General features: G+C 41.9%; 1 protein-coding gene and 1 long non-coding RNA gene across 2 annotated transcripts in view; both read right to left on the reverse strand.

Annotated features, from left to right (window-relative positions):
• LOC126503477 (uncharacterized) overlaps positions 1 to 1304 on the reverse strand; it is a 40483-nt gene extending 39179 nt beyond the window's left edge. Inside the window, exon 1 of the long non-coding RNA XR_007592311.1 lies at positions 1155 to 1304. This is a non-coding gene — a long non-coding RNA (uncharacterized lncRNA). The remainder of the gene's footprint in view (positions 1 to 1154) is intronic.
• An 18872-nt stretch (positions 1305 to 20176) lies between these two features.
• Positions 20177 to 25943, reverse strand: part of Nkain3 (sodium/potassium transporting ATPase interacting 3) — a 613960-nt gene continuing 608193 nt past the window's right edge. Inside the window, exon 6 of the mRNA XM_050145189.1 lies at positions 20177 to 22047. Coding sequence (XP_050001146.1) covers positions 22034 to 22047 — 14 coding nt within the window. The 3' untranslated portion in view covers positions 20177 to 22033. The remainder of the gene's footprint in view (positions 22048 to 25943) is intronic.

Consider the following 25943-nt stretch of genomic DNA (forward strand, 5'->3'; position numbering starts at 1 on the left):
CTTCCATATTCTTGCAAAATTATTTCATTGAGCTTAGATATTTTTTACCCTCGTGTCTCATTATCAAGGTAACCAATATTTTCCACAGGACTAGTATAATATCTCAAATCCCTTTTTAACTCTCCTGATAGCATTTTTCCTATTTGGAAAATACAATCTTTTCTTGGTGTTATCAAAATAAATTAATTTTAAAAGCTTTATATAATGTGCAAATGATAATTAGATGTATTTATGGAGTGCGTGGTGATTTGGATCATAATGGCCATCATAGGCTCATATATTTAAATGTTTAGTCATCATGGAATGGCATTATTTAAAAGGATTGGGAGGTGTGGCCTTGTTGGGGTAAGTGTGGTCTAATTGGAAGAGGTGTGTCACTGCACCTGGACTTTGAGATTTCAAGAGCCCAAGCCAGGCCCAATGGCTCTAGCTCTTCTTGCTGTCTATGGATTGAGATGTAGGACGCTTAGCTATTTCTCTAGCACCATGTCTGCTTGCATGCCAACATCCTTCCAGCCATGAGGTAATGGAATAAACCTCTGAAACTGTAAGCAAGCCCTGATTAAATGTTTTGTTTAATAAGAGTTGCTGTGGTCATTATATCTCCTCATAGCAATAGCACACTAAAACAGAAGTACAATGTGGGTTTTTGATATAGGTATAAAAATATGAGAGATTAAATCAAATAAATTAATGTTATACATCTTTCATTTACTTGTCTGTCACGTGCTATTTGATAGTTACTCTTAGATTTTTAGAAATACAAATTATTGTTAACTGTAGACACTCAATTAAACAATAAACCTTAAAAATGTATTCCTGCTTCATAAGACAAACAGTTTTCCTATTGAACTCCACATTTTCTGTTTTTCTTCCTATTGAATTCCACATTTTCTGTTTTACTTCCTTTGCTTCTAGCAATTTCTATTCTAATTTCTGCTTTTGTGAGTTTGACTTTTTAAAGCTTTAACTTATATTAGTCTTGATTGCCAACTTGACATGATCTCAAATCAATGAAGAGACACACCTCTAGGTGGCTCTGTGAGGGTATTTATAGGAAGGCCAGATGACTGAGGAGACCCTCCCACAGTAGATGGCACCTTCTGGCAGGTGGCCCAGGTAAAAGGGGCTTGAGGAAGAAACTGTGTACTTACCCACCTGTCGTCAGTTCTTGCTGTGAACATGTCTGCTCTGTGCTGACTTCAGACTTTAGCTTCTGCAGCTGTCCAACACAGACCTAAGTCCAGCAGTTTTCCAGGAATCTTCTAGGCCCTCTGAATTGAATTTGGACTGATGAGGCATTCAACTTTGTGGACTGAACTACTGCTGGCCTCTCAACCTTGCCCAGAAAGCCGATGGCCATTGTTGCACTGCCAAGTCCCTATCAGTTAGCTGTAAGCCCTTCTAGTCAATCCTCTTTTATGATATACACACATTCAATCAATTCCATTCTTCTAGAGAACCTTGCCCAACACGCCATTTGTTAGACCACCACGTATTTGTATTCCCGTGCCTGACTTTTACAGTTAGCATAACACCCTGCAGGGTATTGTTACAAGTGACAGGATTTCATGTGTTTAAGGATGAAGTGCTTTTCAATTTTCATATATACTGAAGTTTGTGTATCCATTCATTTACTGATTGCTACTTGGACTGATTCCACGTGCTGGCTCTTAGCAATTGTGTTGCAATAACAGAATGAGAGCACAGAGATTTTGACACTGGTTTCAATTCATTTGGATAAATTCCAAGATGTAGGATTGCTGACTCATGCAGTATTTTTATTTTCAATTTTTGAGAAATTTCCATATTTTTCTCCATAATGACTGAATTGACTTATGTTTGCAACAATAATCTGTGAGTTTTTTCCATATATTCCTGCCAAGATCAGAAATAATCCATGTATTTACAATCAATGAATTTTGATGAAGATGCTTAAAACGCACCATGGAAAAATGACAAATGTTTCAATAAATAATTTTGTGATGTGGGATATCCTTCCGTATGCTGCAAATATGTGAGACTTTTATTGGTTGATGAATAAAGCCATTTTGGCCAATAGCTTACCAGAATAAATCCAGGTGGGGAATCTGAACATATATATATACAAGAACTTAAGCTTTTCTTGACAGTGAGACATGTCTATTTCTGGTGTCACCAATCTACTTTAAGAGGATGATGGACATTGAAGAGGCTACTTAAAAAGTTTGCTACCCATTTGGGTGAGAAACTGCTCTTGTCTGGACTGCTTGACTGTATGCTGTATAAACTGGACATGCAGGACCCCCAGAACAGTACTGCTGAACTTGTCAAAAGACAAAAGTGTCCTTGAGTGTTCCTGAATCACAGAAGAAAACAACTAACCAACTTTGCCAGTAAAAGGCAGAACAGATCTCCAAATTTCTTGCTTCATGAAAAGTCTGCCAGATACTATGGGCCTCTAGACTGAAGATGGATGCTCCTATGTTACAGAAGAACTTTGGGTGACTGTTCAGGCAGCAAGATGTATCTGCCAGTTCTAGAGTTTTCGAAGTTATAATGCACTTCCTGTTTACTTAGGTAATTTTATATCCTTCTGCGGATCTTTGATGGATTTGAAGACAGACAGTTATAGTTTTCCTTAGTTATCATAAAAGAGAAATTAGCTATAAAACTTTAGACTCACAAAAATAGAGTAGATGATAGAGTATTTTCCTTAATTTGTCAAATATAAATGAACTAAATATTGTAACTATAATTTTTGCTTGATAATTTTTTGTATATGTAATTTTACTAGGTTAAAAGAACAAACAAAGGACCTCATTACATGACTTTTTCTGGGAAGATGTTAAAAATATATTTACCACAGATAGGAAAATGATGACAATTCAAGAAATAATTTTTCTAGATCCATAGTCATCACCCCGAATAAAACTCAACTCCAGAAGTGTAAGCCAGATAAACCATCTCTTGCCCTAAGTTGTTTTGGGTCAATGCTTTATCAGAGCATCAGAAAGTAATGAAGAACACCTGGTGAGTGGAGAATTCCATCAGCTCTCACCACTGTGGCCATCACTGTGAGGGGAAAGCCACCCTCGTCTTTTAGTGGAGAGAATACTGCCTTGTCTCTGCCTCCTCATCCAAACCTATCTCTACCTTTCTTCACTAGTCTCTGGTTAGCAAAGGATCCTTCTGTCCTCTTGCTCCCTTGTCTGAACTCTGTCTGCAGCTGATTCCTAGCTTCCTCAGAGTGACATCTGATTTGTACACGGGCCTGTGAGGTCACATTGTCTGGACCTGACCAGCTCTTCCATCTCCCCTCCATCCAGCAATGCTTCCTCATTCTGTACCCAAGCATCGACCTTACACACATTTCTGCTCCCTTCCTGCCTGCCTTTCCCGAGCTCTGCGGTATGTAGCGTCTTTTCTTGGCACTGTTGCTCTCGTCTGCCGCCTCATTTGTCTTCACAGTCTATAAAACTATCCAACATAATTTTATCTACTTGTTCGTATAATTATTTTCTGCCTCCTTACCTGGAATGCAATTTGCATGAAGACAGGACTTTATTTTGTCCTATATCACTGTCTGCATATGCCTGGTGGCTCGTAAATAAAATAAGAGCTGTGTGCTCCGTGCCAGCCACACTCTGGACTGGGATGAACATGGGAGAACACTCACATTCCTGAGCTCTATGCTGGAGGGCTGAATTACAGCGTCATTAAGGGAATTTTCACTACTATTAACACTATGCACTCTCTTTACACTTAACCTCTGGGGAGACTCTGACCCCATTCTAAGATGGCATCCAGACTGACTTGTTCAGAAAATGAGTGACAAGAACCTGGTAACCTGAAGGTGTTTAAAACCTCCCGTAATATACGGTAGATAAGTGCTGAGGTCAGTGGCTCTGAATACCAGGCATACTGAAAAATGTATTGGGCTCATGCTCTCAATTTTAACAACTCTGCCACAATAATACAAATCCATTAGCACTTGTAGGGGAAAATGTAAGTCTGATTTTTTTTTTTTTAAAGAAAGCACCAAAGATTAATGTAGGTGTCTGGATGCTATCTTCATTTTAATTTTACAAGGTTAAGGAGGGAGCTCTTTCATCGTGAACAATATATCAAGATTTCGTAATCTACTCCCCAAGCATTGTCTCCCCCTTTCCTCTACCCCACGCCACCTCACCCATGCCACCACATAGTGCATGGGGAAGGAGGCAGGGTCAGCTTTCCTGTTCTCAGAGAGAGCTCTCCTGCGCCCCTCAAAACAGGGTCAGCTCTACTCTGTTGCCTGGGTGAGAGGCAGGGCCCAATCTCCTGAGTGCGGCAGTTAGTGAGGGGCAGGACCAGCTTTCCCACCTGCCATGAGCAGTGAGGGGCGAGTGGGGGAGGAACACATTTCTCCCTCACCCACTCCAACACATGGCAGATGAGGGGTGGGGCCAGATACTGTCTGTCTTCATAGCCTTAACTTACCCAGCCCTCACTCTGCAGACATTTGGAATAAACTCCCAAGGAGGACAGGGGACACATAGCTCATATATCCACTGGGATTAAGCAAGCAACAGATGTCTGTGCCAAGCCCATCTAATTGAGCCTTAATGGTTTAATCAAAGAGTTACATAGCCATCTGCTTTCCCTGGGCCTTGATGGGCTAAGCATGTGTGTAACTACTTCCCTTCATGTTGTCAAGGATGGGGATGGACTCATATAAAAGCCAGGTGTGAGAAGTTTCTCACGTTCATCAAACAAACTCTTTACTGTATCTTTAGTCTGGATTTGTCTACTGGTAAAACTTCACAGAATCACTAAAGTTTCATTTCAATATTTAGACCCAGAATGACAAATTTAATGGCTTTAGTTAACCCTCCAAGACCATTGGATTAATTTTGTATTTCACCTACTTTTGCTTTTTGTTTTTCTGAACTGTCTTCATGTTGAAAAAGTGGTAAGAAGGCCAAGTTTGTCTGTGGAAAACATTCTAAAGAAATGTTCTCAGCTAAAGAAAAAAAAACCTTCAATACCCCTTTCTAGTGAGCACCTAGGAAAGACTCCACTTGGGATAGAGGGAAGGTGGACCACAGGGATCCCACACTTTTTTTTGAACCTCTTAGTGCTTATGAAATGAACATCAAAATAGGTACTCTGCTTGCTAGAATATCTTTCCAAGATCCCTGAATTCTGTATTCGCAGCCTCTAGTCCTCAGATGCCAAATGGGTACATGTGTTGAGTGTGGCATGGGAAGCATGTTGTCTTGTGGATGCCAGGGAAAGAGAACAAATGGCCATTGGAGGGGTGAGGTGGGTGTGGAAACTGAGATTTGAGGAGGTCTTCACCTGATGTCAAGGCCTGTCTTGTCTGCTTTTCATAGATTTTTCTCTCTTTGTAATTGGTGTTGGGTTTCTATTATAGATCTATATAGAAAACTCAGACATAAAAAAGCCAATTATTCATAAATGGTGTCAATGAAACAAGTGTAGAATTCACGATTGGTGAGTCTGGAAACTAGAATAACATGGGTTAATAAGAATGGTGACCACATAATGCAGAAAGCATAGACGCAGGAGGGAGGAAGTGCAGAGAAGGAAAGCAAAAGATAGGAAGGAGAGCAGAGAGCAGGGGTGGGGCATGAGACGTGGCATCCCTCGCTTCTCTCTTCACTGTGCAACCTGGACTGCCATTCAAGGAAACTATGTCCCTCAGTTTTCCTTCCCCAGGACACACTGTCCTTAAAGATGTATTCAATCAGAGTTCTAAAAGGACTGCAGTAACTGGAGACACGCCATCATCTTCTCTTTCTCATCAACAAAATGACAAGGCCAGAATCAAGTACCATTAATGCCAGGCTTCCTCGTTAGAGACCTTTAATACAACTCTTACAGGAGATGGCAGCTTTACGGGAGAGGCATTGTGAAAGCTCACTTAATGAAGTCACTCTGACACAATCTGAAGGCAGAAATGTCTTCGGTGACTGAATTTCCGTATCGACTAATGTCAAATTCTTAAGCATCACTCGGAGATAACCAAGAGTGTCCTTTGTTGTGTGTTGTGCCACTGCGTCAGTTCGGATGACTTCAGGGAGAAAGATAATTAAATTTAATTTCTGCTTTAGTAAGGGGAAGAATACAGACTCTGTGTCCTTTGTCAAGTATTCTGGTTCCTAAAGGTACATGAGGCAGGATGCCTTGGTACTGGCTTGTTTTTCCTGACCTGGGAAGCCAGAAACAGGAAGATTTTTAAGTTCAAGACCATCTTGAGCTGCAGATGGAAACACTGTCTTCAAAGCAAACAGACAAACAACAAATAAGCAGGCAATAAATTCAAATCTTAGCATTTACTAGTTTTCTTTTCCCCCTGAGCTAACAGGCCCTGTTGCAGGTGATCAAATGTGCCCAGGTATGGTTAAGACCTAAAGCATGGTGTCAGGGAAGAGAGCTGGAAAGCAGAAGAGGTCACTTTGAGAGAAGTGAACCAGTGAGTTGGGAACACGGAACATGGGAGAGACAGATAGAGCAAAGTATAAAGAACACACACGTATGAAAATGCTATAATGATACCCACTACCTTGTATGTTAATTTAAAAAATAGTAATAAAAAACTAATCCACTCCAGTGGTTTCTGCTGAACAACCATTGGCTTCTCGCCACCGGCAAGGCTTCTGAGCTCCTGAGACCTTTTGCTTTTTCACCAGGTAGCCTCATTGTTGCTTCTTCCTCAGGTCCAAAGGCGTCTTCCAAGGTTATCTGCATTGCTGGTTGCTCAGTCTTCAGGTCTTGGCTCAGTGGTCCATTCTCAGAGGAAGGTTACGTGGCCACTCTGAATAGGAGGCCCACCCTCCATCCCACCGCACGCATGGCCACTATCAATCACATCATTCAGTCCATTTTCTAAATCATTCCCAATGAGAATTGATTTTTTAAAATTAATTTATTCTTTGACTGTAATACACTCTAGCTGCATTCAACCCTCTACCCTTCCTTACCTCACTGTTACTGTCACAGTAACAAGTTCTTATCTCACGGTCAAGTCTTTATTGGGTTGTTGGTTTTACCTGTCAACACTCAGTATCATGAAGACCCCATGTGGCTCCTGTGAGCTCATGAGTGCTGTGACTATGTCACACACACATGACAGAATTTCATGGTTTTCTCTCGCTTTTCCATGATGTTTTCTGAGCCTTGGAAAGGGTGATGTGGCTGGCTGAAAGTGAATGAATTTTAATAGGCTTACTAATTTGTACCATTTACATTTTTCTTGGGATTAGTTCCCATTTAACTTCTACCACATAATTCTTCTAACTTTTTGATGGCACTTATTATCATCACAATTCATTTCTATTTATTTATTTAACACATGGACCATTCCAGGGGGACAACATACCATTCCCACACGGGAGCCATATTAATCTTTCCTGCATTCTTCCAATTATTAAATCAGGCCGCTGAGGTGAGCAAAGAAAATTCTGTCGCCTTTACTGGTTTGTTTCAAGTTTACATTGAAAAATAACTTTGTAGCTGGTATCCCAATGTCTTACCCTCTAAGACAGAAAATCAAAAATTTTCTGTCTGAGTGACTTGAAATGATCCTCTGGCCCAGGACAGTGCCTGGAAGAGTCTGAAGATCCAACAACTACTTCAAAAATGTTAGATGCCCAGAAGTGCAGGTGGAATCAGTGTCCTTAGTGAACTTGGAGAATATCAGAGAAAAAGAGAGGTGCCAGAAGACAAAATGAGTTATTCTAAAAATGGAAGAAAAAAGATTTTTATAAATTATCACCTATGAATTTAGAGAAAATCCCAAGGAAGATGTTAAGATATGAAATATTACAAAGTCAGTGAAAGACTTCAGAGACAGTATGACAGAACACAGAACACTTTAGACCAGACAGCTAGCATTTTCATAGCATTAATGCATTAGCTTCTGCTGGAGAGATGAGAGAGATAATGAGCCCAGGCTTCAGAAGGGCCCTCCACCCAGTGCCATGTACATCCTTAATTTAAGAACTCACTGGGTCCTGCCTGCTGTGAATTATGAGATAGTTTTATTAGCTTCTTCTGGATATAAAATTTTGCAAATTTTGCAAATGACATGAGCCTGAGCCTAATAATTGGTAGGTTGATTTTTCAGAAATTACTATTCAGGTGTTATGCATGTTCAGAATTTAGAATGATGTATTGTCTTCATCTGTTTGCACTACTATAAGAGAATGCTACAGACTATGGAATTTATAAAGTACAGGGATTTATTTCTTATAGTTCCTAGAGTTATTTCTTGAGGGTAGCAGCTGGTGAGACCTTGCTGTGTTGTCACATGGTTGATCACCTGTGAGACAGAGCAGGCTGGAGTAATACATATTTGAGCATTTTGTATTATCCTATATTAACTGCACAAAACAATAAGTTTCATTACAATATTTTCATATATGTGTATTTTGTCATATTCGGGGGGCCATTGTTCTCCAGTCTTGCCTTTATAATAGATCGCTTCATATTTGTGAAGGCAGATCTTTCATGACCTGACCCAATCACATAGAAGAGCCACTTCTCAATATGATGCTACAGGGCTGACTTTTGAGTACATGACTCTCAGGGGACAAGTTAAGTGATTGGACAAATTATAGTCATGTAAGGATGAGAGAGGAGGGTGATGCTGGACAAAATCCAAGCAGGGACCCATGCTGGAATAGGGGAGCAGCAAGAAAGGAGGCCAATCATTCAGGCTGTGTCAGGCCGTGGAAGATCTCAGACACCAAACTGAAAAGCTTTAATCAAGTCCTTGTTTCTGTTTGAACATTTTAACTCTATTGGGACTTTCCCCATCCCTTGCTGTTGAACTCAGATGACATTGAACTCGTGTTGTTCTTTCTGCCTCTTCTTCCCAGAGGCTGTGATCACAGGTGTGTGTCATCATGTTGGGCATCTACTCCAGCATTTTAAGAAAACAAAGCTCAGATTTGTTATTTTAGAAACACGGCATTACTTTGCCACCTGCAGAAACATGCACCATGCACCTGTCTTCCTACCCTTTGAAGTCTGAGATGGAACATTTTCTTCTGTCAAAAAATTTAGAACTAGCATAGGAAAACAGCGGCTCTCTCTCTTTGTATGTGTGTATGTGATATTCATAGCAAGGCATTTTGGACACTCGAGTTCCATCAGGAAAGCATTAAATGCAGAGATGATGAGACCCATAACTGAAAAAGAGGTTCTGGGGTTCGAGAGTAGGAGCTAAGAAGTGAGCCATACTATCCAAGTTACTTTGACAAAGGCAGAAAATGAAGGAGTGAGAAAACTATGTGATTGATTGTGGTTTAATCCCATAGCCTCGATAGAGTATGGGAAGAGATAATGTTTTTTTTTAATTTTTTTTTTATTTCTTATTTTTTTGCCAAACTAGACACAAGAATTCACATGCTAAGTCAAGGGAAACTCAACATGATAATTTAAATTGGTCTTTGCTTTGTTTTGGAGTGGATTGGTGCTTTGAGAATAGACTGTATTTTAGTCTTTGATCAATGGAGATAGGGATGTGGTACTTATGAATTTTTATAGTGTTATGTTTATGCTGCTAAGGGAACACCATTGTCTTAGTCAGCCTTCTGCTACTGTAACGACTATCTGAAAGAAGCCAGCTGACAAGGAGAGTGGGGTGGTCTGGCTCACAGTTGTGAACTCATGACTCATTAGCCTCATTCCTCTTCCACTCCTGGTGAGACAAAACATCATGGTGGAGAGAGAGCAAGTGGTGAAACAAAAAGCCAGGAGCTTGCAGTAAAGCAAGAAGAAAGAAGGGTCATGTTATCTCCTTCAAGGGAACAATTCCAGTGACTCAAGAGCCCCCTCCCCCCAACCAGGTGACATCTCCTACAGTCTCTACTACCTTGCTGTGGTGCATGGACTGCAGAGTGAGCCTTTAACTCATGGATTTGGGGGAACATTTCAGATCCACTCAAGAGCATCACTAGAACAAGATTCCCCATGTTTAATAAAGTTACAGAAACCACAGAAATATCACGAAGGCAATGCAGGAAGTTCCCATGCGATGCGACTGCCCACTACCTTTTACCTGTTGTTGATGAACTAACTTAGGATGAAGAAAGGCAGTCACCACAAGGGTAATTCAGTCTCTGTTCCTAGGGATGGAATCCCAGCCTGGGTGACTCAGGTCAGGTATTTAAAACTCTTTTACATCTGGGAGATTATGCTGGTGTTAAGGGGTTGTTGCTCCCTGGCTTGGCTCGGTGGAGGGCATTTTGCATGACCTGACTCATGAACAGTGAAGAAGTTAAAAAGAGTAGGTAACCTGGGAGCAACATGATGACAGGCGGGGGAAGGAGGAGAGGCCTGGCCAAGAGAACTCATTATGACTCTCAGCACAATGGGCCCTGAGGCCTACTTTTAGGCATTTCTTTCCTGTGCTGCTGTGTTCTACATAGTTACATGGTTACTATCAAACTTTGGTATAATTAGTTTAAGGCTTTATGCTCACTTTGCATGGACACTAAAATGATAGCCATAGTTTCTGCTTTGGAACAGGTAGCACCAGTGAACGGTTGAGGCTGAGTGGATCATTGGTTGAGAAACCAGCTTAGCCATATCTAGTGGCAAATCAGCTGAGTGGATACACAGTATTTCAAGTCTTCTGGGGCTTCTTGGAAAAGGGACTGTTTTTGTCTGGTCACAAAAGCCGTAGGCTTTCATTGCATGTGAAATAGAAGTATAAATGCTTGATCTGAAGAACTCAGGAACACTCAGGATGCATGCTTGTCCAAGCTCACTTTTACTAATACACAAGAGAGAGTGTATTAGTAAATACTCTCTGAAATACTCGGAAGCGCAGATCTTGAATTTTGGAATATTTATATTTTTGTAATGAAATTAAGGATAAACTCTAAAGCTAAATACAGCATTCCTTTGCTTTGGATGCCTCAGAAGGTAACTTTAACATATGCAGATTACTTATTTGACAGGTGAACCACAGTTCCATGGTTTGGAATTCTGGACCTGTGGCATCGTGCCAGTGCTCAAAAAAGTGTTAAATTTTGGATTTGGGGATTCAGGTTGTTGAGCCATATTACAAGGAAAAGCATTAAAAATAACATTCACCTTCTATTTCAATGTACATATTTATTCATGGTTGAAAATAATAGTTTATTACATCTAACTTATAAACTTATTCAGAATCAATGTGTTCAGAGAGACATAAAATGTATTTTCTAGTAAATGACAATGTTTTGATGATTGTAGAATTTAATATACAGGTATATGCACAAAAATGTAAAAGGTAGTTGCCAAAACAAGACTTATTACCAGTGTGTGTAAGAAAAAAGACTCATTTACTCATAGGCTACCAATATTATACACGACAGTCTTTGATCGAGTTTAGTTATTTTCCTTTAATTCACTTGGTAGCTCACGATGAGATAGAAAAGACACTAGAATACAGTGAAGTCACTTCACAGTGTTACTTGACAGTAGAAACGCATATTAATACAAAATATCACTTGAGTTTCATATAGAGGTCCAGGACCAAGTTTGAGAGACATCTTGGCCAGCAAGCAATCCGAGAACTATTAAAGACCGATTATTTAAAAAAAAACCCAAATATTTCTGCTGGTAAAAATGTTGATGGTTTAAAAGCAACGAGAAGTCAGCACAGATGCTGTGATCTGTCATTTTACCAGCAGACCCAGAGTGAAACGCTCTGGGTGCTTCCGTTCCTTTCCACAAGATGGCAGACTGGGTGTAGCAAAGGAGAGAGCAAATTCATTGTTGATCACAGTTACAAAAGAAGGCTTGGAGTCATTCTTCCCCTTTTAATATTGCTATCTGCACTCAGCAACAGTACTAAGAGTTCCCCGTTTGTCAGAAACGACAGCAAGGGAACAGCTGTGTGTGTGTGAACCCCCAACTATACCTGGGTTCACCGAGGGCCCTCCTGCTTTGGTTCTCTTACACCTAGCTGTCTCTGCTGGGTTTCTTTCATGCCCAGTCACACCAGGTCCTGTGGCAGCCCTCCAAGGTCATCAGAGCTAACTAGAGGGTATCTGTATGTGGCTGAGGTTAGTATAACTGTCCGGACTGGCAGGGGCTGCAGAGCTTCTTTAAGGATAGCTCAGGAGTGTGGTGGGCTGCCCTTGGCTCGTGTGCTGTGGGTGACAGTGGTTCTCAAAGCTGTTCCTAGGGTCCCGAAGGACAGGGCGCTTATTTTCAAACGCATGCTCAGATGGGCAAGTGGCTCAGACCTCAGTGTCCTGGAGCATCTCAGGGTGAGCGAGCAGTGGTGTCTCATAGGCTGCGCTCTGTAAACGGAAGAAGTCGGCCCGAAGCTGTGAGGATTCCGATAATCAACTTCTCGGGGAGAAATCGGACATTTGATCTGTTTTCATTGCTCCCCCTTGGGCTGAGGGGTTCTTTCATCAGCAGGTTATTAGCAAGTGTTTCTTGAAAGAATCCCAAGGTAGCAAAGGAAGTCGCATTTGGGCTGAACATCATCTTTACCCATCAGAGCTCAGAATCTGTGGGAAGGGAAGTCCCCCATACCTCCTGCCAGGGCCCAGATATTCTAGAATGCTAAATGCTTGAGGCTTTGCCGGTGAATATATCTCCTCGTGATTTAGACTATGTGCTCCCCGTAGACGACTCTGATGCTGTTTTGTTTTATTTCTCTAATACCTGAGCAGCGCCCCCCCACACGTGTGGGGCTCTGCCCGAGTGCTGTGAAGGAACCACAGTAGCCACTGCTTGTCACCACAGCTTGCAGGATGTGATTCGAAGGAGTTTATGGACTCTTGCGTCCCTCAGTGCCAGCTGTTGCACTGACAAGTGTGCCAAGCATGGCGGTAACCTGCAGTAAAATTTCCCCATTAGTCGCAGTTCCTGGGCGCTCAGCTTCACACCCCACAGGGCAAATCTGACTAATGCAGGAATGAAAGCACGCCTCAGTGCAGCTGCCAATGGATTTTCTTTTTACCGGTTATCGATAGACGAGAAAATGGGACAGGAAGCAAGATTGTTTTTGGTGAGTGTAAGCTAGAACCCTTGAATTTCAGGGAGAGCGCATGCCAGATCAGTGTGGCATGCTTTGGGGGAACCCCCCTTTTTTCTGTGAAATATTCTAGGACTTTGAGAAGTCTGTGCCTGAGGAAGCTGGCTGGCTATTGCTCCAAAAGAGACAATTTGGTAACTACCAGGTAAAGAAAAATCTCTTACAGGGATAAGCCTCAGGAACTGGTTTTAGGAACTTAAATCTTGAAAATCAAATGTCCCTCCACTTCAGACACTTTCTTACCATGCTAAGGCTCTTACATGGGGCACGCAGGGGGAGATGCCTGGGGTATTAACTATGCCTTGTTCTGAATCTAAGTGTCTTCAGCTTAAAAATATTCAGAGACGAAAGTGAGATTTACATGCACCTAACTGTATCAGAGGATGCTTATAAGCATGGGGCTGCTGCCTGCTCCGGACATATTGTGTTGCAAACAGCAATACGACATTAAAGAAGCGTAAACAATGAGGTCTGTGTGCTCAACAGCCAAACCTAGAGCGTTTCACGCAGATGAGGGCACTAACGATTGTGATGCCAGACCACTGAAACAGAGCTGTGCTGAGAAAGGCGTGCTCGTTCTTAGTTCACAGGGGCAGGATTTTAACTAACATCTGGGTTTATGATCATCGAAATGAAACACTGCTTTGTGGAGCAACGCCCTACTGCATGAAGACTCCGTGACAGCAATTTTTACTCCCAAATGTGTCCATAAACCAGCGACTCAGGTCCTTATGATATTTTCTCCCTGCGTTCTTTTAGGAGCCATGCTCTAAACGGTTGCCAGTATTTTTCATATTTTATGCAATAGCTGCTTTTTAGGTTTTCAGCTCCTAATCCTAATTATTTTATTAAGATGAATATGAGTTGTGGTTCAATTAAGAGGAGTACATTCTAGGTTGGAGAGCTTCCCCATGAAGAGTTTCAGAATGTGGATTATAAAAGAACCTACTGAAAGTGGCAGAGACCTTTTTGTCTGTCTTTTCCTCCTTGGCTCTGCTAGGTATGGAGGAGGTTGCTAGGCAGTGGGGCTCGCTCTCCTTCTCTGTAAGAAGTCTCAGAAAATTCTCTGAAGTCAGAGACCTCTCATTGTTTCCAGCCCTGGAGTTCTCAGTGGGAACTCTCACCTAGGAGTTCCTAGGAGGGGATGAGAAGCTGCTTCTTTATTGGATGGCAGGCATTCTCTCTGAGAAAGGATGTAGGTACTAATTCCAATTCTCTCCACTTCAGAGTCTCCCCTGAGGATCTGAAAGTGTTTTGAAGTGCTCACACCCATATTTCTCTTGAGTTATGTGAAATGGGAAAAAAAAGTGTAACGTCGACATCCTTAACAGAAAACGAGGCATGTTTTTATTACAATTATTACTGATGCTAATAATACTTGGGCCTGTGGCAGCATCTGTCACATGGCAGCCCAGATCCTCAGCAGAGCTTTAACAAAATCTCCATTTTCTTAAAGGTTCTGTATAATTATTATGCAGATCCTTAGTTACAGGTGTAGAAATGCAAGGTGTGTGTGCAAGGAAATCAAGGAAGCGGGATGGCTACAGGCTCTGAAACAGATGAGGAAAAAAAGGAACATGACTAGAACCCGCTAAAACCATTGCCCAAGCCTCCTACTTCGCCAAGGATCTAGCCAAAGCAGACCCCGCAGGGCCTACAGTTACAGGGGACATTTTTCAGCCAGCAGAGAGACTTTTATCTTTGGGTCTATTTCCGGTAGTGATGTCTGTCATCAGTACTTTGTGACATTTAAAAGTCTAACAGTCATCAACTGATGTTTTAAATCAATTATGAGAAGCAAGTGGTTTGAAAACAATACAGCAAGTTAATGAGTTCTGCTTATCTTCTAGAAGCAAGTTAAATAAGCCACAAGACTTGCCCTGAGCTCTAGTCTTGCTTGCAGGCTGAGCATTATGGCACCTGCCTTTAATCACAGCCGATTAATCAGGAGGCAGAGGCAGGTGGGTCTCTGTGAGTTCCATGCCATTCAGGGCATGAGACCCCCGCCTCAAACAAACACAAATATGTACCTTACTACTTCACACAGTATTTTTTGCCGAAAGCACCAAGCCCAGAAAATGGTGGGATCTTAAAAGCATGCTAAAGATGTAAAATGAGAACCCAAATAAATGCCTAAATATTTTGGATGAACAAATGGATTAATTGATGACAATTTATAATTATGCAGAATCTAGGCAATGCAAAGAGAAGTCTGCAGGCTACAAAACAGGTGTTGATGAAGGAAAGCAATGCCTGCTTCCATCGTCAACAACTAGTTCAGTAGTAATCATTGTGAATGTCAAAATGGGCTCTGACATTCACATGAGATGATAGGTGGTCTTTATACACTACTGTAAAACTGCGGTAAGTGGGTTTGCTTTTCACTTTGATAGCTATGATGCCAGATATCAGCCCGAGCTCCCCTTCGAGTAAGGAGGCTTATTAGGGATGAAAATGTGAAGCAGGCCCAAAAGTGACTTTAAGCAATTTCTTAGCAGGTTCACTTCCCCAGGACTTGTCCGCCAACTGTTGCAAGTAATCTATGCCGGCTGGTAAAACACAGTGTGCAGGGTATTTAGAGCCCACACAACTGTGCTTAAGCTACTAGTGAAGAAAGCAAGTATAGTAAGACCAAGCTGGTCTATCTTGTGGAAAGTAAAAAACAGCGACAGGTGGTCTAGGATTTCCGATTTTCCCTGAGAAGACAAACCTGAAATCAAGAAAGAAACAAAAACCCCAGAGAACAAAATGTCCTCTTGCTAGTCACTCTGCTAAAAGAAAAACAGAGATGGGTCACCAACAGTAGGTAGGCTGCAACGTGAACATGCAGGGTCATGCAGACCTGCGCCAAATGTCACCACAGAACAGCTGACTGAAGAGGCCTGGTCAGTAGGGACTCTGCAGGAGAGAGCCATGGCCTGAATGCAGAGGAAACAGGGTAGACCGATTCACAGAGCGAATGGGCACAAGATGACACCGCTGCTCTGAGGAGCCTCGGTGTCCTTCTCGGCAGGACACAAGGAGACAGCACAGGTCTTTTCAGTGCTCAGTTTAGCTGGCAGAGAAAGGACACACTTTTGTGGGGATGTGTACCTGAGTGCACGGAAGGACAAGAGAGGAAATTGGATCCTCTGGAGCTGGAATTATAGGCAGTTGGGAGCTGACCAAGGTGGATGCTGGGAACTTAACTTGGGGTCCTTTGCAAGAGCAGCAGACAAGCAGTACACACTTAACCACTGATCCATCTCTCCAGACCCTCTTGCTTACGTATAAATAAATAAATAAATAAATAAATAAATAAATAAATAAATAAATGGTATCTTGCTGGCCTTAAACTTCCAGGGTCAAGCAATCCTTCTACCTGAGGCTTCTGAGTACCGAACTCCAGATATCTGACACTCTTGCCCAGTTCACCTAGTCATCTTTAAATCATCTGTCGCGGTGGTGGGATTTGGAGACATTTTATGCTCAGAGAGACTCTAACTGGCGCTCTTCAGTGACTGAAATCACCGAAGAGAAATCACAGAAAAAATATCCCTTGCAGGTTAAGGTTCTGTTTGTTTTTAAGACAGTTAAGAATAAGTTCCTGTTTGTCCTATGAAGGTTAAAAACTTGTTCGTAGTTAAAAGAATAAGTTCCTGTGTTAAGTTCTTGCAAGTAAAAGTTTCTATTTGTAATTAAGAATAAGTTCCTGTTTCTTAGATCTGATGTAAACCGCCAAGCATGGTTTTCAACCTAGGCTTGCAACCCCATTTACATGATGTACATCCTTATCCTTGTTCCCTCCCCTTCACTGTGCATTTCTAACTATGTGCAACAGCTGACTCTCTTGATCCTGGGAACACCTTATCTCCCCTGTGAAAGGGATCTTAAGAGGCCAGCAGGAGCTTAATCTTGATTCAGGGCAAGACAGTTAGCTTTGTCAGTCCTGGGTGTACCCCCAAGTAAAGCTTGCTTTATTCATGCATTTGTTTTTTTCTCCTCACTACTCTCAGATTTTTACAACATTAGGTTTGCTTTCTGACTATATAGATTAGATAAAAAAGCAAGAAGTAGAAATTTTTATGACATGGAGCTGATGAGGACATTTTTCACAATGATGGAAAGTATATTCCTAGTTTTTATAATCTACAATAATTAAGAAATTGAGCCCTGCATTTAGCCGGGCAATGGTGGTGCACACCTTTAATCCCAGCACTTGGGAGGCAGAGGTAGGCAGATCTCTATGAATTTGAGGCCAACCTGGTCTACAAAAGTTAGTTCCAGGACAGGATCCAAAGCTACAGAGGAACCCTGTCTTGACCCTCCCCCCACCCCCAAAAAAAGAAAGGAAAAAGGAAATTGAGACCTACATTTCAACAAGATTGTGCTCTTGAAGTGTGTGGTAGAGACTGCTCAATATTCTTCTCTGTGTTTACTATTCTTAGTTTTAGATGGTTACAATGCATCCAGAATATAAGCTCTATATATTCTGCCCAGCTTTCTTTGCAACAACGTTTGGGGTAGAACAAACTTTGACAAATGATGTAAGTAGAAAACCTATACAGTCAGCTTCTGAGACTTGTTCTTAAGGGAAAGAAACATCATTCTTTTTGACTTTACCCCCTTGTTGGCTAGAATTTAAAAAGCAAAGGCATAAGCTTCCACAGCCATTTTGAATGTTGTTATGATTTAAGAATGGTAGCCACAAAGGATGAAACAAGAAGAGATCAAGATCTTTAGGAAGCTCACAAGCTACTCTCTGCTGGCTATGCCCGGAAGTTTAGAATGTGAGGAGGAATAGGCCACGGTGTTAGCTAAACTGTCGTCTTTTGTTGTTAGTGGTGTTGATGGTAACGGTCATTTATGGTTCAACACGGTTCTCTATAAAAGCAAATTCTGTGAGGAAAACCACCTAGAATATCAATTTCTTCAGACCAGTTCTTCCCCTCTGAAGAGGAAGGGGAAAGTGTGCTCCTGGTAGAAAAATAACTCATTTGTTTTTACAAAGTGAAACAAACCATTTGACCAAGCAAGCAAACGGGAGGTAAGGGCAGGCGTTGTCCATACCCAGGAGAGGCATCCTTCCATTCCGATTCTCTCATCCGAATTCTCACCCTGCTCTTTCTTTTTTGATCTTTTCCCTCCCCTTTTTCTTATATATATATTTTTTAACTCATCTCTCAAGCTCAAGCCAAAGCATATTTTGGACTCTTTGAATACTTCATTTTTTAAACATTTAATAGGATTCATGCCCTTTATATGAATGCAAGTTCAAAGAAAATGGTTAATTCTCTGTGGCCGCCATTTCCCCCCACAAATCCCAGTTTTTGAGGAAATTTATGCACCTTGTAGAAGTGGCAGTTTCTCTATACTCTTCAGGAAGGAAGGAGATGATGCTCACAAAGGTATGATTTTTTTTTCTAGCTTTCCACTTTTGAGAGTTTTCCCCAGCTTTTTCTTAAATCAATAGGTACATTCTCTTAATGTTTCAAACGTAACCACTCCCTTTCTGAATGGCACACTACTTTGTCACAGAAGGAGTGATTTTTGCCATTGGTTTTGCTTTTGGTCTTAATTTGTTGTCTTATTTATAACAAATATTTAAACTCGACTTCCAGACACTTTAAAAGACTCCTTACCTCGGAAATGTTACAGGCCTTTTGTATATTGAGGGAATATTTTTTAATTTATTAATTTTTTTTAAACAACCTTTTTTTTATACATACCTATCCCAGTTCCCACATATTTTCTAAGTTTTGAAATTTAAGGTTTCTACATCTTTAAGACAGGTGGGTATGTGTGAGCTCAACAATGGTGCCAGAAATTCAACAGTCACTGAAGTCAAAGCAATATCAGAAGCCAGGCAGAGTCCTCTTGCTGATGGGTGCCAACGCCTAGGCAAGGGAAGCCAGGTCTCGGGCTAGAGCAGCGCCACCTAGTGATCATCTCCAAACCCGCACGTTTTATATCATTGGGCAGTAGTTTGGCTCAGTATAGGGCTGGTTCACTACCATATTAAGGCTGTCCTTGAGTTAATTCATTAACATATAAATGCCTTTCTTGACTTAGCTGTAACTGAGCAGCCTGTGGCCAGTACATAACACATCAGTCATTTATATTTTTTCCTACTTTACTCAACCACCCCTGGAAAGGAAGCAGACACTGTTTTGATCTAAAATGTCAAGTCAGAACACTCAATTCTAATCAACTGAAAAGTTTCTCCAATTTCCTTGTTAAAGTGACTCACAAGTGGTAAATATTTGTTTTAAAAACATCCCACCCAGGATGTTTTGCCTAGGGATACCATCTCGGGAACATAATTTTTAAAATTAAGTACAAAATGAAGGTCTGTTTAATCTCGGCAAGATTCTAATTTTTAGAGATGAAAAGTGCAATTTTGTTCTTATTTGTTACTCAGTTTAGCAGTCATGATGGTTTCCCTTGTCTTCACAACATGTATTTTATTTGATTCTAATAGAGACAAATTTCTCTTGTCAGGAGTGCACTGTTTGTTGGATGAGGCCGGCAGCAGTGCCATCTCTTGTCAGGTTCAGCTACTCAGCGGTAACTAACTCCCTCTCTTATTTAGATCTATGGGAACAGCAAGGCTTGGATTTTCTTTTCCCTGAAAGAATAAGAAAATGAATTAATATTTTGCTTGAGCAAGGTGCCAAGTGGTCTTCTAAACAACCACGTTCAAGGATTGGAGAAGTGTGGAGACAAGTTTTTTTGCTTTGGAGATACATCCTCCTCCTTCATCCAGCAGGTGGAAGGGAGGCTAAGATCCTCGGGGAGCACATTTTCTCAATTTTTCCCTGAGGGGACTGCTCTATGCACAGGCCTGTTGTGTCTGAGAGTCCTCTAATCCTTCCATCCATCTCCTGCCTAAATTTTGCTGACTTTGGAACATGTTTGGAAGGTGGAGGCACCCCAACTTTCTATGCTGCCACATAATGCAGCAGGAGACCCCAAAGCAAGATGTCATTCACTCAAAAGGAGACACAGCCTTCTTTGGGCTGTGACTGTCAAGGCTTGGTGCCAAGGTGGCACAGAGTCAAGACTTGGGCTTGGTGTTGTTCTTCCACTCTCTGCCACAGTCCTGGGCTCCGGCTCCCTCAGTTGTGGAATTGGTACTTGATGGGCACCATCTTTCAGGTTCCAAGAGCTTTTCATTTAGAATCAAGATTTAGTCTGTAGGATAAAACTTAGCAAATGTTGGAGACAGTTGACTGAAAGGGCACAACCCAGGGGACATGAACTTAGAGGCATTAGGGCAAAGGTGAGTGCATTAAATTTTGATCATTAACAGACACACAGGATTTATGTGCATAAGAGGAAGAAGGGAAAACAGAGAGGCTTCCACAAACACAAACATTTGCTTCAGTTCAGTGCCTTATGGGAGTCTTAGAGAGATGTGAGCCATATTGGTTCATCCCTGGAGCAAACAGTGAACAGACAGAACCTCGACGGCGGGAAAACTTCCTTTTCATGTGTACACCAAAGGAGCCAATTGGGGTTTCACATGGGAACTAATGGAGAGACAGAAAAACATTGATGCGAGACAAGAGCCTGCCTTACATCACGAGCAGAAAGTTGATCAGCGATGCAGTTAAACCTCAGTCATGAGAACGGACTCGGGTTTTAGGTATCCATTTGGCCATGTCACTTTGTCCAGATATTTGGTGAAAACCAGATGAGATTAGCATTAAAATCAGCAGACAAACTCAGGCACAGTGCAGTTCATAAAGTGATATGTACTGAGTGTAGACAATGGAGAGGGGCCCACGGAAGTTTTCTCAAGTCTCAGACATGTTCTATATTTCGGTTGAAGCACTGGTTATTCAGTATGTACATTTCTCAAAACTTCTTACATTGTACCCTTAAAATCTACGCATTCCACCACGTGTGCATATCATCTCAATTTTAAAAAAAAGCCCCACAATTGTTTTATTTTTTTTTTCACAATGAACCATTTTCTTCTTAGAAAATTAGGTTTCCAATGTAATTTTCTTGGTGACTGGGATGGATGGGAAAATGAAAAATTGATGTAACTCAAACATACATATTTTCTTTACAGGTCTCTACAGAGAATACCATAGGATTTGAATGTTCTCTCTGAATATCCTAAAAGTTCCTGACTACAGATTTGTGGTTGTGGTTTCTAGCCCGCAGCCCCTGAGCTGTGTATGCTTAGGTCTGACATCAGTGTTGGGAGTGAAACAAAGAGCAGAAACTATGAAGAAGAGGGCCAGCTAAGCTCCCTCCACAGAATGACCCCCACTAATTGATTCTCTCCTTTTGTACACACAACAATAGAACACATACATAAATTTGTGTCTCAGAATATTGCAAGAACAAGATATGCCTGAATCTGGAAATTTAGGTTGCTGTAATATTGTGGAGTCTTCAGAAGTTGAGAACAAGGGACTCGATGTTTTGTCTGTGTCTGGTGCTGTTTAAACAGTGATCTGTGTTTACTGTGAAAGTTGGATCCAGTTCTTTGCAAGCTGCGGCAGGTCTGCCCTTGGGTCTGGTGTCCACAGCCAATGTCTGTTCACACAAACCCGTTAGCATAGCAGGGTTCAGCAGCACGGATGTCACACCCACCTCAGCAACAGACAGTCTCCTTAGAAATAACTTTGAGAATATTTTCACAGATTTTTGTTTTCATTTTGCATGCCTCAAGTTAAATATTGTAAAAACAAATTAAAAACCATTTTTTCTTTCTTCCTATTTTCTTTTTCTTCTTTTTTTTCTGTTTACAATTTACAAGTGCTCATATGAGAAGAAGATGACTAAAAAAATACCCACCCAAGCACCCAGAACGCATCTAGCAAACAACGCTAATGTTACACAGGCTAAGACCAAAGACCTCGCAGCTCCGCGTTCGCTGGCCCGCAGGGGTTGCAGTCCTGCTGTCTGGGAGGAAGGTGACGCTGTAGGATCCCCAGTGCCAGAGGCCAGTGGTTCTTTGTTCCCTAACTCAAGTCCAGGAGCCGCATTTCAGAATCAATGTCATTACTTATTTCGACCTGAAAAAGAAAACATGAATAACTTTAAAGAACTGGTAAATGAATGATATGCTGATAAATTAAAAAAAAGCCTGCCCTTTTCTCTAGGCCGCGTGAAATGCAAAGTAGTTTCAAGTGGACCCGCTGCTTTCTGAGTAGCAAGGCGGGCAGACGGCTCAGCTCACCTGCTTTCTGAACAGCTTGTAGCAATGGCAATGCCGATGGGGATGCGGCCTGACAGCCACAAGATTGTGGGATGAAGTGGTCTCGCTGTCTCAGAGGGGAAGGCAGTATATACACCCCATTTACTAGCCCCAGCCCGCTAGCCTCATTCTAACAAACTGTTAAAAGGAGTCTTGGTCTGAGACAGATCATGGACCGGACTTCCTCATAAACATCCTGTCCTGGGATGTATATCATTAGGTATTCATGTGCCTTGGCCACCGTGGCCAAATATTTGGTGGAAAAAAAAAATAGCCTATGCCTGGCAGTGTCCTTAAGATGAGATTTACATCTAAATAAATAGACCAACTAAATTATATTTTCCCCCACAGTATGAGTGAACATCGTGAGATCTGTTGAAAACCTTACCACAGATGAACAGGGGTTTGTCACTCCAGATCACTGGCAGCATTGACTTATCCCTTCTCTTCCATCTCCCAGGCCCCTGGGCAGATTGTAATTTTCCAGGATCCATTACAATATGAACCAATTTCTTAACAACTCTCTCCTCTCTCTTTTCTCCTCCACCCCTTCTCCCCCTCCCTGCCTCACCTTCTACTTCTCCTTCCCCCCCCCCCTCTCCAGCAGATCCCCTCCATGCCCCAATGTAAATTTTCTCCTCTGGCAAACAGGAGCACTATGCCCTTCTGTGTCGGTCATTCTGCTGCCCCCATTGGGAGCTGGCCTTGCACATCTCTTCTTTTGAAAGCGAGGATCTGAATGATGCGTTCACGCACAAAGTCAGCTTCAGCACAGCACCTGCGTAGCCAGCACCCAATAAAAGCAAATCGGGCGGGCGTGTTAGGTCTCTTCATTTCCCTCCTGTGAAGTCTTACCTGATCTAAAACTTACTCTCCTTTGACAGGAGTGTGGAAACTGGCCTCTGAGCACTTCTACTGGTACTCAGCGTTGCTGAGGCGTATTGGGTCACAAGAACTCGGGTGTGCTCTACCGTTCCCTGTGTGCAGCTCGTGGCCACTAGTGTCACCGGTGACTCTACCCTGCTTCTCTCAGTCGTGTGAATTTTCCCTTCCAAAATTGTCATAACCATTGTAGTAGCAATTCAGGCTGTTTCAACCAATTTCACAACCCCGTCTCTTCCATTAGCTCAATTCAGTGACTGACTCTTTGGCTCAGAATGGACTTTTCAGTTATCATTTGAAATATCTCCAACTTTCTAAGTTTTTTTTTTCCTTTCCCCTGCACACCCCAGGAAGCCCCTGGTCCTCTGGAGTCACCCTGCAGCATTTACTTCAGGCTTCTCCTTCTCTGGAGTCTGCAAGGCAAGCCACTAAGTCTAATCCTTTCCCTCTGCTTTTTAACAGGGATTTCCATGGAGAGATAAAGAGATGTGACTATAAACATGGAATTTTGTACTTTCATACAATCTTAAGTTAGCTGGAAGAGTACAGCTTCTAAAGATTGTTTCTTGTGCACTCACGACGCTGGTCTCGGTGAGGTGGGTACCAGCTACTGTATCTAGTATGTGGGCACTAAGGATGCCACTGCATTCCCCTGCCACAGTGGAACAAGCCTGACACAAGGGATTAACTGGCCCAGCGACAAAGTGTGGGGGCCAGCACAACCTGCCTGACTGCACGAATTAGTCTACCGACTTGTCTGCTTGCTTTTACCTTGTCTCCATCACCACAGTTCTTAATAATATTTAATATAGATTTCATATCTGCATTTCTCTAATTATCTAGAAATGTTTCATTACAGTAGATTCGTTGAGATGATAATTTACATTATATTTGACCATTATGTCTTCTCGAGCTATTTAATTATTAACAATTTCTCATATTTAATTTTTTCTTACTTTATTATGCATATCCAGATTTGACTCATTATACTACAATAGTAGATCAAGGTCAGGCATGACTTTATCAGTGGGCACTTTGTAGGTGGTGGTGTGTGTTTCTCACATGGTACATCGAAGAACACAGACTATCTTTTTTAATATTATGAGTGCATTCATTTTGAATCCTTGAAATCATGCCACCCCTCCCGCTTTAAATATGTACACAAAGTTCAGCGAGGGCTTGATGAACCCTGTTCCTAAGGCAGAGCACAAGTCCATCAGAGGGCGATGATGCTAGTTCAGAGTGTCATTGGCTGCATATTCCTGGAAGACTTGCAGGGATTTCTTTTTCTATTTGTTTTCTAAGATTATTGGCAATACAGCTGGTGTGCATACGTGTGTGTGCATGTGTGTGTGTGTGGTCTGCCCTTTCTTCAGTTCTTTTCAATGTCTTTATATATTCATTTTTTTTACAGCCTTGAAAGAGTGAGGCAGGGGAGGGGGGCGTATCAAAATCCTGACTGGGAAACCCACAAAGACAGTTGACCTGGACTTGGGAGCTCACGCACTCTAGACCAACAACAGGTGGGGATCCTGCATGGGACCTAACCAGGCACTCCACATGTGGGCTACAGTTTTGTAGTCTGATCTGTTTGTGGGACCCCTGACAATGAGACCAGGATCTATCCCTAGTGCATGAGCTGGCCTTTTGAAGCCCATTCCATTTGGTGGGATTCCTTGCTCAGCCTTGATGGGGGCGGGGTTGGTCCTGCCTCAACTGAATGTGCCAGGCAGGTTGGGGATAGGGTAGAAGAGGAAGAGGGGAGGAAGGGGGGAACTGTAGTTGGTATGTAAAGTGAATGAAATGAAAATATAAAAAAAATCCATTTTGATAAGGTTGAAATCCCTGTTTTGATTTACCTGTCAATAAAAATTATGCTGCTCCAAAAAAAAAAAAAGAGAAAGAAATAGTATTTTTAATGTGAATACAAACACAGATGGTGGAAGCAGAGGAAGATCCTTACAAACTGTCTTCTGACCTCCACATGTCTGCCATATAGAACACAAACAGCGCAAGCACACAGACACACAGACACACAGACACACACACATAGAGGGGGGATAGACAGACACACAGGCACACAGATTAAATTACTTCTAAAAAATAAATGATTGTGTAGCATGAATGGGAACTTTATTCTTGACCTAAAGTGCCTTGTAGATTAATAGAGAAGTTAAAATGACTGTGATTAGAAATCTGAATTTGTATAGAGTTGTATGGCATTATATCTACAGCAGCACAGTTATTCCTTCAGTTTGAAAGAAAATGGCCCCCAAAGGGAGTGGCACTACTAGGAGGTGTGGCCTTATAGGAGAAAGTGTATCAATGTGGGGACAGGCTTTGAGGTCTCTTTTCTCAAGCCTCAATCAATGTGACAGTAAGTTGACTTCCAATTGCTTGCAATATGTAGGACTCTCACGTCCAGCACCACATCAGTCTGTGCACTGCTATGCTCCCTGTCATGATGATAATGGGCTGAACCTCTGAAACTGTAAAAGCCCCCTCAATTAAAAGGTTTATATATATGAGTTGACATGGTCCTGGTGTCTTTTCACAGCGATAGAAACCCTAACTAAGCTAGGTAAGAACTGGGTTTTACAAAGTTCTAGGGGCAGAGAATGAGTTTGCATTTTACAATGTCACATGAAAGGTTGAAGGAGTCCCCAGGGATAATAGGATAGTTGACTGACCTTCACTTGTAGTGACCACTTTGAACCCTTTTACATCTGCAGTGTTGATGACAACCTTCCTGTCCAGCGAGGACAGGGGTACTTAGCCTACTATAATGATGAAACTTCTACATCTAAACTCAGCATTTCACACAGTGGCCAC

This window comes from Alexandromys fortis, unplaced genomic scaffold (genome assembly GCF_014885135.2).
Source record: "Alexandromys fortis isolate MF-2015 unplaced genomic scaffold, M_Fortis_MF-2015_v1.1 scaffold_2_1_26212458, whole genome shotgun sequence".
NCBI classification, from domain to species: domain Eukaryota; kingdom Metazoa; phylum Chordata; class Mammalia; order Rodentia; family Cricetidae; genus Alexandromys; species Alexandromys fortis.